The sequence below is a fragment of the Passer montanus genome, unplaced genomic scaffold (genome assembly GCF_014805655.1).
Source record: "Passer montanus isolate IOZ18808 unplaced genomic scaffold, ASM1480565v1 scaffold39, whole genome shotgun sequence".
In the NCBI taxonomy this organism is placed as follows: domain Eukaryota; kingdom Metazoa; phylum Chordata; class Aves; order Passeriformes; family Passeridae; genus Passer; species Passer montanus.
Genome location: NW_024368707.1, coordinates 7357689 through 7372010, shown reverse-complemented (window position 1 = coordinate 7372010; position 14322 = coordinate 7357689). Strand labels below are relative to the sequence as shown.

At 53.8% G+C, this 14322-nt stretch overlaps 1 protein-coding gene across 1 annotated transcript; it reads left to right on the top strand.

Annotated features, from left to right (window-relative positions):
- Nucleotides 1-1195: 1195 nt before the first annotated feature.
- On the top strand, nt 1196-13483 carry LOC120506332 (acrosin binding protein). Its single transcript, XM_039717745.1, has 10 exons — nt 1196-1553; nt 2055-2243; nt 3200-3415; nt 6063-6157; nt 6448-6866; nt 11964-12096; nt 12274-12453; nt 12560-12727; nt 12802-12888; nt 13355-13483. The coding sequence occupies exons 1-10, from the start codon at nt 1196-1198 to the stop codon at nt 13481-13483; spliced, it is 1974 nt and encodes a 657-aa protein (XP_039573679.1).
- The last annotated feature ends 839 nt before the right edge of the window (nt 13484-14322 follow it).

Below are 14322 nucleotides of genomic sequence, written 5' to 3'. Positions count from 1 at the left end.
CTTCCCTCCCCCAGAGATGACTTTGGTTTTGCAAAGACTTGAAATGCAGGTGCCCCACAGCCAGCTGGCACACGCCTCATCAAACAGCACAGCAGTGCCTCCTGCTCTCGCAGCCTCCCAACCCTGCTGGCTGCATGCCAGAGACTCGCTGGCTTCTGTAGAGTCCACTTGTGGACTACGAGTTTTCTGAAGGATTCTGACAACCTGAACCACGTCCAGGACGTGCCACAGTGCATGAGAAGTTCTGGGTAGCCAGCATGTCCTCACATCCGTAACCACCTTTCCAAATAAACAGCAGCTCCCCACAGGCATTGCTGCCAGAGCACCAGCCAAGGGGCACTCCCTCTTTTGCCCCTTCTTTTGCATTCGTTCTTGCTTCCTGTTCTCAGGAAAATAAATCTCTTGCTGGCACGTGAAGACACAGGCAGAGTAACCAGCACCTGCCAGATATCAATAACACCATGTGGCATTGCCCAGAGAAGTGTTGAATGCCCCATCCCTGGCAGGGTTCATGGCCAGGCTGGATGTGGCCCTGAGCAACCTGTTCTAGTGGGAGGTGTCCATGCCTGTGGCAGGGGGGCTGGAATTGGATGATCTTTAAGGTCCCTTCCAACCCAAACCATTCTATGATTCTATGGCACGCCACATCAGTGTGCTTTCCTTAGTCCCACATTTCCATCAGCCAGTGAGGTCAGCACTGAACTTCTCTGGGAAGCTCCTCAATCAAGGTGACAGAGCTCAGCCTTGGCTCCTTCGTTGCAGAGAAGTGGAGGTGATTAACAGAGCTAGGGAGCTGAAGGCCCTGCAATGGTTTAAAATCAGCTAATAAGCAATATGTCTCAAGCTAAGTAATGGAAGGCTAGGAGCTGCCAAAAATATTCAAGCTCCAGCAGTGTTTCCTGTTTTAATATGGGTAGCAAGAGCTAGCTGGAAAAACTCTCCTGATCATTGTTTTCCTAAAGAGCTGCAAAAGCATTCAAAATTCAGAGTGCTGTTTTTGAATGGTCAGGCTTCCAGCTCCTCAGAAAGAAGCGCTACTTTCCACCAAGACACCTTAAAGCAAACCGCAGCTCGTCCCCTGCCAGGCCCCGCAGAGCTGCGTGCGGACAGCACACACCTTTTTACCAGACCGCTGGCTGCAGCGATCTGAGCTGTCACCTCGCGGGCCCGAGTGGCCGCAGGGCTGTGGCAGGCGATGTGTCAGCCTGGCCACGGCAGCCGGAGCGTCCGCAGCGCCCTGCGGCTGCTCCGCACGGCAGAGCGGCCGCGACCTCCCGGGCCTGCGGCACAGGCGGCTCCTGCGCGCAGGGCTGTGGCAGGCGATGTGTCAGCCTGGCCACGGCAGCCGGAGCGTCTGCAGCGGAGCCTGCAGCTGAGAGCTCTGCCCGCTTCGCCCGCAGCCCCTCCTCGGCTCCGCAGAGCCAGGGGTGACAGGCTGCTGTGCCAGCTTGGCTTCTGCTTACGCCTGCACTTCCCGGAGCTGCTGTGCCAAGCGTTTTCCTGCCAGCGGCTCAGCCGTGCTCGCTGCCCGCGGCACCGCAAGGTGCCCGGCCGTGAGGGCTGCGGTGTCCGTGCCTGCACCTCGGCTGTCCCGGCACCGAGGAACGGGCACGGCTGTGGGGCCGCCCCACAGTCAGTCCTCAGGCTCTGCGCTGGTGGTCCCCAAACCCTTTCTGCCGGCAGCAATCCTCCTGCTTTTCCTGGGAAGGCTTTACTGTGCACACAGAGTGCTCAGGGCAGAAGCAGAGGGAGAGCAGCTGCTGCTCCCCGGGAGTTCATCGAGTGGGAGAGATCAAGCCAGCTTCCCACCGCACCCTGAAGCAAGCTGGGACACTCCCGGGAAGGCACGGGTGCTTCCCAAACCCCTGCGGATGGAACAGATACTGCCTCCTTTCCCCGCATAAAACAATCTGGGGTTTAAGGTACCCCACGGGTGCCATTTTTGGGGCACCCTCAGCCTCAGGTTAGCCTGGCCAGGCCCCAAACGCTGTTGTGGGTCGTTCCCAGCCACCACGGTGCCCCGCAGCCTGGCTCCCGCTCCTCCCTGTCCCCAGGGGCCCGGCGTGTGCCCCGGGCCGCGGGCAGGCCGGCCCAGCCCCACACGGCGGGCCGGTTCCCATTGCGGGGCCGCGGCCCGGGAATGGTTCCACCGTTGCCAAGGGCAGAACCCGAGCGCTCGGAATTCCTGCGCGCTGTGAGTGACTCCCGCCTGGCCACCGAGCAGCTCCACGATGCCGAAGCGAGTGGCACACACCAAATGGCTCCTCTGGCTACTGAGTAAGTGACTGCCCAGAGCCCGCGGCCGGAGCCCTGCTGCTGCTGCTGCTGGCCCAGCCCCTGGCTCACAAGACCACCCTCAGGCCATGTCCGCCCCAGCTCTGCCCGCCCGGGACAGCTGCAGGCTCCTGTGGGGCCTTAGCCGGGGACAGAGGACGGTGCGGAGGCATCAGGAGAGGGGACCCAGCCAGAGGCAGCAGGAGAGGGGAGGGAGTCCCCCTGCCGCCCCAGCTCTGCCCGCCCGGGACAGCTGCAGGCTCCTGTGGGGCCTTAGGGGGGGACAGAGGATGGTGCGGAGGCAGCAGGAGAGGGGGCCCGGCCGGAGGCAGAGAGCGGAGGGAGGAGATGGAGGGAGTCGCCCTGGACAGGGATGTGCCCATAGCGTGGTGCTGTAGGGGGCAGGGGAGCCTCCACCACTGTGGGTGCCTCTGCAGGCTGGGGCTTTTCAGGGGAAAAATAAAAAAAAAGCACATCAACACCACCACCCCCCCCCAAAAAACCCCCAAACAAACAAAAGCAAAAACAAAACCACACCAGAAAACTCAACCTCCCTCCACAAACACACACACACACATAAAAGGGAAACAACAAAACCAAAATCGAAATGCTTCCCCACTTCCCCCCAGTCCAAACCAAGCTCACAATAAAATCTGCCTTTTAAAGATTTTTGGATTTTTCCCTTCCTTTTTATTCCTTATGGCCCCGTTTCCCTGGGGCTCCTGGTTACCCCAGCACCCTGCAGGCAGGGCTGATGGAGGGACACTTCAGGCCAGCATCTGAAGTGTTTGTCCCAGCACGCTGTGCCAGCGGACCGGAGCAGGGCAACCTGCCAGCTGCTCCTTTACCTCCAGCCGCCTGTCCCCGTCCCATGCCATGCCATGCCGTGCCATGCCATGCCAGCCCAGGTGTGTTTGTCCCGCAGGCACACTGCTGGCCGTGCCACGGGCCGCAGTGGCAGCGCCGGCGGCGCCCGTGCCAGGCAGCGCGCTGTCAGACAGGGAGTACGAGCAGTTCTTCTCCAGGCTGCACCCGCCCTGGCAGGCCAACATGTTCTGCCTGCTGCGCCAGGCCTACGGCTGCCTCAGCCCCAGCATCCTACACCTGGACCAGGACGAGAACCACGGGGAAATCCCCGAAGGTAAGGCCATCACCCAGCCCCGGGCCCACAGGAGCACGCAGAAACAGCGTGGCTGTTTCTCTGCCCCAAAATGCCACAAGGCTGTGGGAATGAGATGGGTTGGTTTGGGCTCTACGGGCTCTCTGAGTGTCCCTTTCACTGCTGCACCACTTTTCTGGAGAAAAAAACCTTTTCCCAAAGGCCAGCCCTAACCTCCTAAGCAGGAATTCGCATGTTTTTCCCGCTCTCCATTTCTTCCTCCTCTGCCCTGTCTGGCACCACCAAAAAGGGTTTGTCCTCTTGTAGGTTTCCTTCAAGCCCTTGTGGGCTGCTGTGACTCCTCCTCCTCACCCAGCTGAGCAAGCACTGCTGTCCCAGCCTTTCTTTCCAGGTCATGTAAAGCCAAAAAAGCCACAGCCACTTTGGTGGCCCTTCCTTTCTCCCCCTCTCTGTTGGTGGGGTGGCAGGAGGAAAAAGTGGCCACAATTTTCTTAAACTCATTGTAGCTCCTCATCTCTTACCAGCTCCTTCCAGCTTCATCTGAGGGTTAATGCAGAATCTTAGCTCATGGGCTCTCGTAGGTCTTTAAGAAAACTTGAGATGATAAGCTGCCTTTTTAAGTGTTTAACATTTCAGGAGCCAAGAAACATCCCAGTTCAGAAAGCACCATAGCAACAGCACCCTTCAGATCTCTGCAGTCATATTTTCCCTGCACCCCTGCATCAGAGAATTTAAGTGGTATAATTATATCTGTGCAGCTGAAAAACTTGGGACTACTTCTGTTGTATTTTTCTTCAGAGGAAAAAAAAAATAGGAGCAATTTTCTCATAAAAAAATATGTCTTTATATTTAGATATGAACGTCAATGAGCTGAATGATCAGCCAACTGTGCTTATTTGGACTGCAGCTTGAGGGCAACTATTTCTTGCTGGTTTCTGCAGCTGTGTTGGGGGAACGAGTCCCACCCCACATCTCCAGACCCAGGGATGGGTCCTGTGCTCCTCACTCACTTTTGGGCCCCTACAATCCACTGTGCCCTGGTGCTTTGTGCACCCAGGGTCTGTCCCTGGCTCTCTTGTGGTGCCCAATTCCCCAGCACTGCTCTTTGTCATGTCCAGCCACACTCCCACTGCTGCTGCCTTCAGAGATCAGTTCTCAAGAATAGAAACATCTGGAAATGCCAGAAGATGGGACAGTTTTGCAGGTTGCCCTCTTTACCTTCTTTTCTCCTATCCCTCAGCCTAACACACCTATCCAGCAGAATTTATCCCCCTTTGTGTTACCTTTTTTCCAGTTTGGGGGCTATTTTGGCACGTTTCAGCCAGGCTGAGAGGTGGAACAGATGTGGCAGAGTGTGTGCCCTCTGATGTTTAGCCTCTGCTGTCCTCACAGAGCTGTGGCAGTGCTGTCTACACCCAGCTATCCATGAGCATTGACTGTGCCCATCCAGGTGTGGTGTTGAGGAAGGCAGTCACCTTGTGCTCTAAACAAAGCACAGTGTGAGGATCTGGAGTGCTCCCTGCAACACCTTGTGCTTTAAGCAAGGGATGGGGTGGGGTTCTGCAGTTTTCTCTACAAGCTGGGTGTTTTTCTGGGCTGGGATCCTGGTGTGTGTCTGAAATTCTACTTTTGATGGTGCAGCTGTTTGCTCAGCACAAGAAGGGAGCACAGGGTAAAGGGTGGTGCATGAGCAACATCAGGAGAGCAGTGCAATTTCACTGCTAATGCCCTCCCTCTCAGCCAGCACTCCCCCTCTTCTCACAGGGCTGGCTGTGCCAGCCAGGCCACGCACTCCTAGAGAAGAGGGAGCACAAGATCAGCCAATTCTTCAGGGTTTTCTGCTCTCCTGCACGCCCTTGGCTCTCCTGCAATCACTGCAGGAGCTGCAGCTCTGGAGTCAGTGTGCTGGCAGTGCTGGTCAGACTGCAGTTTATGTGTGTACAGGCACAGGCTTTGGCAGCAGCATCCTGGCCCTATGGAACCTCCTCCATCCCTTGCAAGGCTGGAATCAATGTCAATTTATTTTGCCCTGAAGAATTTGTCTCCTCTGGAGCCATCTGCCTGAAGAAGCTGTCGCAGCCCCATCCCTGACCCAACAAGACCAGGCTGGATGGGTCTTTGAACAACCTGGTCCTGTGGAAGGGGTCCCTGCCCATGGCAGGGGACTTGGAACTTGATGCTCTATAAGGACCCTCCCAAACCAAACCATTCTCTGATTCTCTGGTGTTCCCAGGCTGGTCTGGTCATCTTTTTAACCTATTATATCATTACTTGCCTTTTTTCTCTTTTTCAAACCCAGCAAGGACTAATAACAGAAGCATCAGATCCTGGAAACAGGAAATTTGTCTCTCTGTCATAGGGAAGGTAACTGTGTGAAAAAGGGCAGGACACAGTGAAACCCTCAGGGGCTGGAAACAGGAAATTTGTGTGTCTGTCATAGGGAAGGTAACTGTGTGAAAAAGGGCAGAAGGACACAGTGAAACCCTCAGGGAGCTGGAGGGAAATGGGATGTGGTGCCTGGAATTGGGACCTCTGACAGCCTAAGGCTGTGATCTCCACCTTGGGGCACACAGCTTGGACCTTCCCTGCATCCACAAGCTGCCACCTGAGAGGGTCCCCCTCTCTTGGTGCACCCAGGCCTGCCTCCATGCCACATCTCTGTCTCTAGGGCCAGTCTGCTCTGAATTTCCAGAGGTAGTGCAGTTCCAGACCTTCTGCCAGTTCGCCCAGTACCGCTGCCTCAAACAGCAGTTCTTCATCAAGGTAAGGAGTGGGCTGTGGGACAGGTGGGGTGAGTATGCCGTGGGAAATGGAAGGCTGAGGAGGAAGGGAAGATAACACAGTGAGAGTTGTGTTTGTCCCCTCCACTCAGAGAATCCCATGTTTGAGTGAGTCTCTAGAGCCTCCACCTTCCCCAGCGGAGCCATCCAGCACCGTGAAACCCTCGATAGAGGGCAGAGCCTCCCCTGTCACACAAGGTACGGCTGCACCGAGCTGTGCTGGGCACCCCTGCTCACCTGCTGGTCTCCTGTAGCTGCTCTGCACCCCTGCAGCTTTCTGTCTGGCCTCCAAAAGCCACCCTCGGCCGCTCCATGCCTTGTGTCAGCACCCAGGAGCAGGCTGTTCTGTCACCTGCTGATGCCCTGCTGCAGGACAGCGTGGCAGAGCTTCTCAAGTTCTCTCCTGCGCTGTTAGCTCAGGAACCGTGGCCGACGAAGCACCCCATAGCCACGCCACAGGTGCCCACGCCCTGGCAGGAGAGCAGGACTGTGCACACACCAAATTTCTGGGCTGCCACCTCACCTTCCAGGACGGAATCCCCTGATGAACAAAACCTGAGAAAAAGCATCTGGCAGCTGATCCATTCGGCCCTCTCCTTGGATGCATCCTTGGACACCAAGGCCGCCTTTTGGAACTTCACCAGCCCGAGCCCAGGACGCACATCAGAGCAGGGAATTCCCCCCCGAGGCAGGTGAGGGGAAGTCTGCTCTTTCTGGGTACCAAACACCACCCGTGCAGGGCTGTCCTTGTGCACAGCAACCCCAGGGCATCCATGTCCCTGCTCGGAGCAGCTGGTGAGTGTGGGCAAGTGTTCTGGAGCAAGCTGTCCCATCCAGAGCAGGATGGTTCCTGGGGAGCCCCCAGGCACACCTCGCTCCAGCACAAAGTGAGCAGGGAGAGAGTGATCCAGCACTGTTAGTGCCTGAAGACGGCACTGTCCTTGTATCCTGGGCAAACTGAGTTCAGTCTGGGCCTGAGCTGCAGGCAGGGCTTTGTGCCATGCTTTTGTTTCCCCACACTGTGGCCATCTGCACTAAACAATCGTCTCTGCACTCGTCCTCCTCCAAACACGTGTCCCAGGAGTCTGGGTGATGTGCAGAAACAGTGTCCTTGCAAACACCGGTCCTTGGGATGTGTCTTGCTGTGCTCCTTGTCTCTTGGTGTGCAAGGCAAAGCAGATGTTTCTTAAAGCAGCCTGACCTGAGGAACCCTCCCAGGAGTGTTCTGTCCTCACCCAAGGGGAGCTACAGCAGCCCTGGACTAGGAAACAGCCAGGAGCCCAAAGCTGTGCAGAGCTACTGCTTCTCCTTGAGCATGTGCACCTCTGTGCACTCTGGATGTGTGCACAGCTCTTCCTGGCATGTTTCTGGTTCCCCATTCTGGTTTTGGAGGCAGCATGACAGCAGTTCAGCACGGGGCTCTGCACCAGGACAGCTTGCTGCAGCCTGTCACACACCCTCCCCAGCTCCTCTGGCCTATGGATGTGTTAGGAGCTCATGGAGCACATTCAGCTCTTCTCAGCTGGTCTGTCAGGATCTGTTTGCCTCTGTCCTCAGGTACCTGGGGCTGGTGACAGAGAAAAAACCTGCAAAAGGGTATTATGCTTTCACTCAAAGTCACTTTTTGATCCTTTGGTACCTTGTGGCTGAGGACCATTTGCTTTGACTGACATGCAAATATTATTTTGCTTACCAAGAGGAAAAAAAAAAAGGTGTCTAGATGTGGTTTTCATGGAGAAGTCATTTTGGTTTCGTGCTCTTGCAGGCTGGTGATGTTCCTGTAAGCACACAGATTTTGTGCCTCACTGCACATCTGTGGTTTCTCTTGAGCACGCTGCACACCACTGCCACAGCGCAGCCAGAGATTCACTTCTGCATGTAAAGATGAACTGCCTCGTGTTGTTAAAGCCATAACTGTCTTCTTGCAAGCCTCTAACATATGTCATCCTCCTTCCTAATATCGTAGGAGGCTTTCACAGCCTGGCAAAAGTTTTCCTGGTGTATGTGCTCTCAGGCAAAATGGTGTTTCATTGAGGATTTCGTTCCCCCTGCCTCTGAAACTGAGCCTTGCTGTGACAGAGTTCTGTTGGGATTACTGGGGGACTGCTGTGATGGCAGATGACACTCGCTGCTCTGCTGCAGAGTTTCTCAAAGACACTAATGCTGACTGTGTGTCTGTAACTGGCAGCCGAGCCCCATCAATCATGCTAAGCAAAGCTTAAACCCCCACTGAAGGATAAAAAGGCGAGATAGACCTCGCCTGTCGGCTTTGCAGCTCGCCACATCCCACCTCCTCTCAGAGGGACTTCAAAGCATGACCTAAAAAAGGGGCAAAATGCCTGGAGGCACTTCCATTCCAGCAAGAGGAGCAGTGCTGGGTGGGACTGGTCGTTGTGCACAGGTGCCACTAAGCATCTACTTTAACACAAGGTGGGCAGGGCTGTGATGGACACAGATCCCAGAGCTGCAAGTCTTCCCTAGGGTCTTATGCCCAGCAGGACATCCATCCTTCTTATTCATCCCCCGTGGCTTGTGGCAGCTGCTCTGGCAGCTACTCCAGTTTTCATAGTGCCTGATGAGGCCAGCTGTGATCTGTAGAGGGAGACAGGGCAGGGGTAGTAACACAAGAAGAATCTGCAGCACTTTCCTGTGGTCTTGCTGGTAGCAGTGAATCATTGGGCGGGAGAGGGAAATGAAAATTGTTGCACCTATTTGCTATTTTTAGTCCTTATTGTGCTTTCTGCCTTATTTCCCAGTATATCCTCTCCTCAGAGTTAACTCTAAACCATGATTCAGTCTTGCAATAAGCTAAAGAGAGCTCTGTAGCCCTTACCTTGTAAAGCCCATGCAACTCTCATTTTCTGCAGCAACTTTCAGTGTCCCTTCAAAACATGCCCATGTTCCAGCTCTGGGCACACTACCCAGTGATGGGATTCAGCATTTGGGTACGTGGAAAGACTTCAGCCTCCCTTCTCTGCTTTTCTGTTTGCAGGAAGAATTGCACTTGCCTTTTTTTTCCCAGAGCTTCCCACTGTTGTGTCATTTGTCACCTACAACCCCTGCACCCCTTTCAGCACCACAGCTGTCCTGGATCCAGATCTCATTCACATGTGGATGCTCGCCTGTGGTTCACGTGAGCCCAGCTTCCCCAGCAAGGCTGCTCTGAGCCTTCTCAGAACCCCAGGACTGTTAGGGTTGGAGATCATTCTGTCCAATTCCTGCCAAGGAAGGGTCACCTGGAGCAGGTGACAAAGGAACATGTCCGGGCAGGTTTTGATTGTCTGGAGAGGGAGACTCCATCACCTCCCTGGATATCCTGTTCCACTGCTCTGCCATCCTCAATGTAAAGTTCTTCCTGATGTTGAGGTGGAACTCTTTGTGTTTTAGTTTATGGCCACTGCTCCTCATCCTGTGGCCAGGAACCACTGTAAAGAGTCTGGAACTATCCTCTTGGTGGACACCCACCCTTGAGATAGTTATGTGCAGTGAGAGATACACACAATCCTGGTGACTCCCCCCCCCACCCTCCTCCTGGCTTTACCCCTCCAAACAGTCCTTGTGGTGCTTATCTACTTCAACCCCAGAGGCTTTCATTTTAAGGCCAGACCCTTCATTAAAAATACCATCCCGAGAAAAAAAAAATCTTTTTGATGATCCCAGTCCTGGGATGCAGTCAAAGATTTTTGTTCCTCTTTCTGAAGCTGTTAAAAGTGGCTTTTTCATAACCGGTTTTAGTTTCCTGCAGCAACCCCCCTAAATCAGAATTTACCAGGTGCTGGAAAGCTGCTGTTCTCTCCTTATCTTCTTTTCTGCTCGCCTCAGGTGCTCCCTGCACCTCAGCCAGGCAGTATCAGGAAGGCTCAGCAGCCGAAAGCTAATGGCCCAAATCCTTGTCATTACGTGGCGGGAGAGGCGGATGCTGCTCCCCAGCACTCTTCAGAGATACCACTGAAGCAGGCTCTGTGTGTCCTTCCACATCCTGAGATGATGAAGTGTGATAAGCTGGTACCTGAAGTTTTCTCTTTTGCCTTGGATCAGCTACTGATCTCGGCCCACAGATTCTTCTTAATCCTGGTTTGTTTTTTTTCCACATTTTCTTTGGATCTTTGCTTCACAGGACCCATTAGGCTTTTTCCAGGGCAGTGGTTAGGACAATAACAGGCAGAGGTACTAATCTGGGGAGGGATTTGCATTAGGAACTTGCTTTAGATAGACCCATCCCTTTCCCTGAAGCATGGTGAAACCTCCGTGCATCCACAAACAGCTCAGCAGCGTGTCAATGAGTGGAGAGAGCCAGCAGCAGTGCTGTTATACTCACCCAGAGGTGGTAAATCAGCTCATAAATTTGCAACTGTGAAGCCAGAAAACTTCACAGCAGAGATAGATGGAGAGCAGAGATAGAGCAGGAAAAGGATGTGACAGAGAGCACAGCAGAATTTCGTAGTAAAATTAGGCAGTGTGGCACAACTCAGATTTCTGTGAAGCTCATTACTTTTAACATTCATGTCTAGGAATTGCCCTGACCTTCCTGCTCAGCACAGGACATGAGTCATGTCTGGTGAGCCTCAAAGAAGACAACAGTGCTGTGTGGTTGAGCCCAAAACTCCACTCCTAACAGCAGTTTGGGATATCTTTTTGAAGTCTCTGAGCTGTGGGGGAAGCACCCATCAGCTGCTCCCGTGCTAAACACCCATGGTGTCAGGAAGATGTAGTTTGTTTCTGGTTTGAATGGATCACGCCCCAAATTCTAGTCACCAAATGTCTTTACTCTTCCACCTGCTGACAAGGAGAGTTTTCCAGCTGAAGCCCTCCTTGGCAGAAGGGCTGACTGACTGAGTGGAAACCACTGGTGTCTTTGCTCAGCTGAGTGAAGCTTTGCTAGCTTCTACCTCTAGGTGAAAGTTTTCCAGGCCTTAGGAAATCTCATCTTCATGACCTTCTTTCAGATCCTCCACCTCTTCTTAATTTTTTAATTTTAATGCTAATCTGAAGGTCTCCAAGAAGTTTCAGATATTCTCAGGAAAACTCGACCATACATGTTAGCCCATGCATGGATTTTAAGAGCATTTTAAGCAGCTGCTGCTCTTCTTTACTCTCTGTCAGATCAAAGTTTGTTTATTTATCACTGGCTTTGTTTCCAGACACAAGAGGCAAATATCTAATGAGCATGTTTACCTCTTCTGCATCATTGATGATGATTGAAACCAACCATCCCTGTCTGCTAACAGTTCTGTACCATGTTTACAAATTCCACTGTTCCTAAGAGATGCCAAATATTCTCATTGCTCTCATCCCATTGTCCTTAAGTTTTCTACTTTTAGCTACCCATGTCAGTTTGGATGAACAGTAAGTTCATAGTTAACAAGTTTTTCTCCGTTTCTGTCAAATACTTGGGAGGGAGGTTTAATATGCAACATCCTCCAGAACCAAATGGGGCTGCCTGACGTTCAACACTCAGCAGACATCTAACAAACATCTCCTCACTGTGCACTCAGATGGATGAAATTAGGCAGCAGCTGCTGCAGGGGCCCTGGGAAAGCTCTTTGAGCTGTGCTCCTCATCCAGTCCCTCTCACATGCCCCTGAATGCACAGCAACCCTCCTGCAGCCTCAGTGTCACACAGGCATGTGTGCAGACCCTGCAGAGAGCAGTTTAGCCAAGAGCCCAAGGTTTCTTTAGGAAGGGAATTTTTACTTTGTTTTGGGGTTGTTTTCAGTTTCTAGCTAAAGATGCGTCTCTTCAGTTTGTGCAAGGAATGAGATGGCTCCCTCCTTCCCTTTCTCTGTCAGCCTTCTGGCCCTGCAGAATGATGAGGCAGTGCTGATCCTGTGCTACGCAGTGCTGGAGGGAAATTGCCTCTCATCGATGCTCACCATGGCCTGGAAGGAGATGGAAAAAAGAATCTTTGGGTTCGGAGACTCGGTAAAGACACCAGTGTCCACCTCTGGCCCCCACTGTGCACAGCCACCTCCTGAGAGCAGCTGACCTGGGCGACCAGGGAGGCAGGCTCCAAGCCAGGAATATGGGAACTCCCCAGCCTCCTCTTTGGGGAGGTTCTGAGTCTCCTTTTCTCCCGACTCCCCGCTGGATCCACCCCAGGTGTGTGACAACCTTGGGCGGCACCACGTGGACCTGTGCCCCGACTGCGCGTTCTGCTCGCTGAAGAGGGAGCAGTGCCAGAACATCGAGACCCTGAACCGCGTCCACTGCGACTCAGACAGCTTTGTCACCTACATCAACCCCGAGATCTCAGCCCAGCAGGGGCACACAGAGGGCAAGGTACCCAGCGAGCTCTGTGTCCTGCTGCCCTCGCAGGAGGAGCCTGGACTGGGAGCTGGGGGAGGGGAGGAAGAAGCACGGCTCACTTTATCCCACCCCTTTGCAGTCCAGGTCCTCACAGACCCTGGAGGACTACAACATGGACTTTTTGAGAGGGATGAGGATGGAGTACTGGTGCAGCCGGATGGCCGTCTATGGCTGTAAGGACCCTGCTGTGACCCTCTGGCTGAAGACAGAGTATGACACCTTCCCAGACGTGGATGGCTCGGGAAAGGTGCGTGACCATCAGTGGATGTCCCATCCCTCCTTCTCCTCTTTTTTCTCTGACCTTCATTCTCCTGTCACCAGATCTGTGACTCGAGCGGGGTTCAGCATCCCAACTACTGCATGTTCAAGAGCTACCAGTGCCTCCTGAAGAGCATCTACAACGAGAGGGTGAGAAGCAGCTACGCTGCCTTTTGCAGAGCCTGCTCTTCCATGGCTGGCCCCTCCACAGCCAGCCCTGAGCCCCTGCTGGACTCACTGGCCCACTGCTTTTCCTTCTGGGAGGACAGAATTGGGTGTGTTTGAGGGAGGTGGGGAGAGAAATATACAACTGGGGAGTCATTGCTGGGTGAGATTTGCACAGACAACATGAGGGATAGTATCCCTGTATATCCCTGAAGGGCAGGATCTCCTTCATCTGCTAAGCAGTAGCAAAATCCCAAATCACCAGAGCAGGACAGAGGACTGGCCTGTATCCTAGCAAACACACAGTTCTGCTGTCAGTTCAGCTGGTCCTCCCCTCTTCCCCTGGTGCTCCCATCATCCCAGCCTCCAGGTGCCATCCACCATGGAGGTCTCTTTCCTTGGGAAAGGGTGGGCAGCGGTACCACCCCACGAAGCCAGGCTCTCCTTGCAGGTGTTTCGCGTGGAATGCAGGCCTAACAAGACCTACCGGGTGCTGAGTGCGAGGGAGGGACGCAAGGAGGTGCAGCTGTGGCAAGAGAGGTTCCAGAGCCTCTCCAGGAAGCAATCAAAAAATGATTAAAGTTTGTAAAGACCTGCAAGATAGTCAAGGCCTTTGACCAAATACCACCATGCCCTCTAAACCATATTGCAAAGCGCCACTTGTTTCCCACTTGGGAGCCTGGTGGTGATTCCACCACTTCCCTGGAGAACCTGTTCCAATGCCTGACCACCCTTTCAATGAAGAAACTTTTTTCCTAATATCTGCCTGAACCTCCCCTGGCGCAGCTTGAAGCCATTTCCTCTTGTCGTGTCGCTGGTTGCCTGAGAGAAGAGATCAACTCCCACCTGGCTGCAGCCTCCTTTCAGGGAGTTCTAGAGAGTCATCAGGGCTCCCACTGAGCCTCCTTTTCTCCAGGCTAAACAACCCCATCTCATTGTGCCACTCCAGACCCTTCACAGGCTTTGTTGCCCTTCTCTGGACACACTCCAGTACCTCAGCGTCTTTATGGAAGTGAAGAGCCCAGAACTGGACACAGCACTCGAGGTGTGGCCTCACCAGTGCAGAACACAAGAAGACAATCCCTGCCCTGCTCCTGCTGCCACACTATTGCTGATCCAGGCTAGGTGCCATTGGCCTTTTTGGCCACCTGGGCACGGCTGGCTCATGTTCAGCTGCTGTCACCAGCACCCCCAGGTCCTTTTCCTCTGGGCAGCTTCCCAGCCACTCTGCCCCCAGCCTGTGCTGCTGCCTGGGGTTGTTGTGACTGACAAGCAGAACCTGGAACTTGGCCTTACTGAACCTCACACAATTGGCCTCAGCCCATCAATCCAGCCTGTCCAGACCTTCTGAAGAACCTTCCTGCCCTCCAGCAGCCAACACTCCCACCCAGCTTGGTGTGTCCTGCAAACTGACTGAGG

What these genes read in the sequence shown, in the direction of transcription:
- LOC120506332 (XM_039717745.1), top strand. Translation starts at nt 1,196, where the DNA reads ATGTGTCAGCCTGGCCACGGCAGCCGGAGCGTCCGCAGCGCCCTGCGG. An exon ending in GCACCGCAAGGTGCCCGGCC is followed by an intron (nt 1,554 to 2,054) that starts GTGAGGGCTGCG and finishes CCCTGTCCCCAG; the next exon opens with GGGCCCGGCGTGTGCCCCGG. An exon ending in ACGTGGATGGCTCGGGAAAG is followed by an intron (nt 12,728 to 12,801) that starts GTGCGTGACCAT and finishes TCCTGTCACCAG; the next exon opens with ATCTGTGACTCGAGCGGGGT.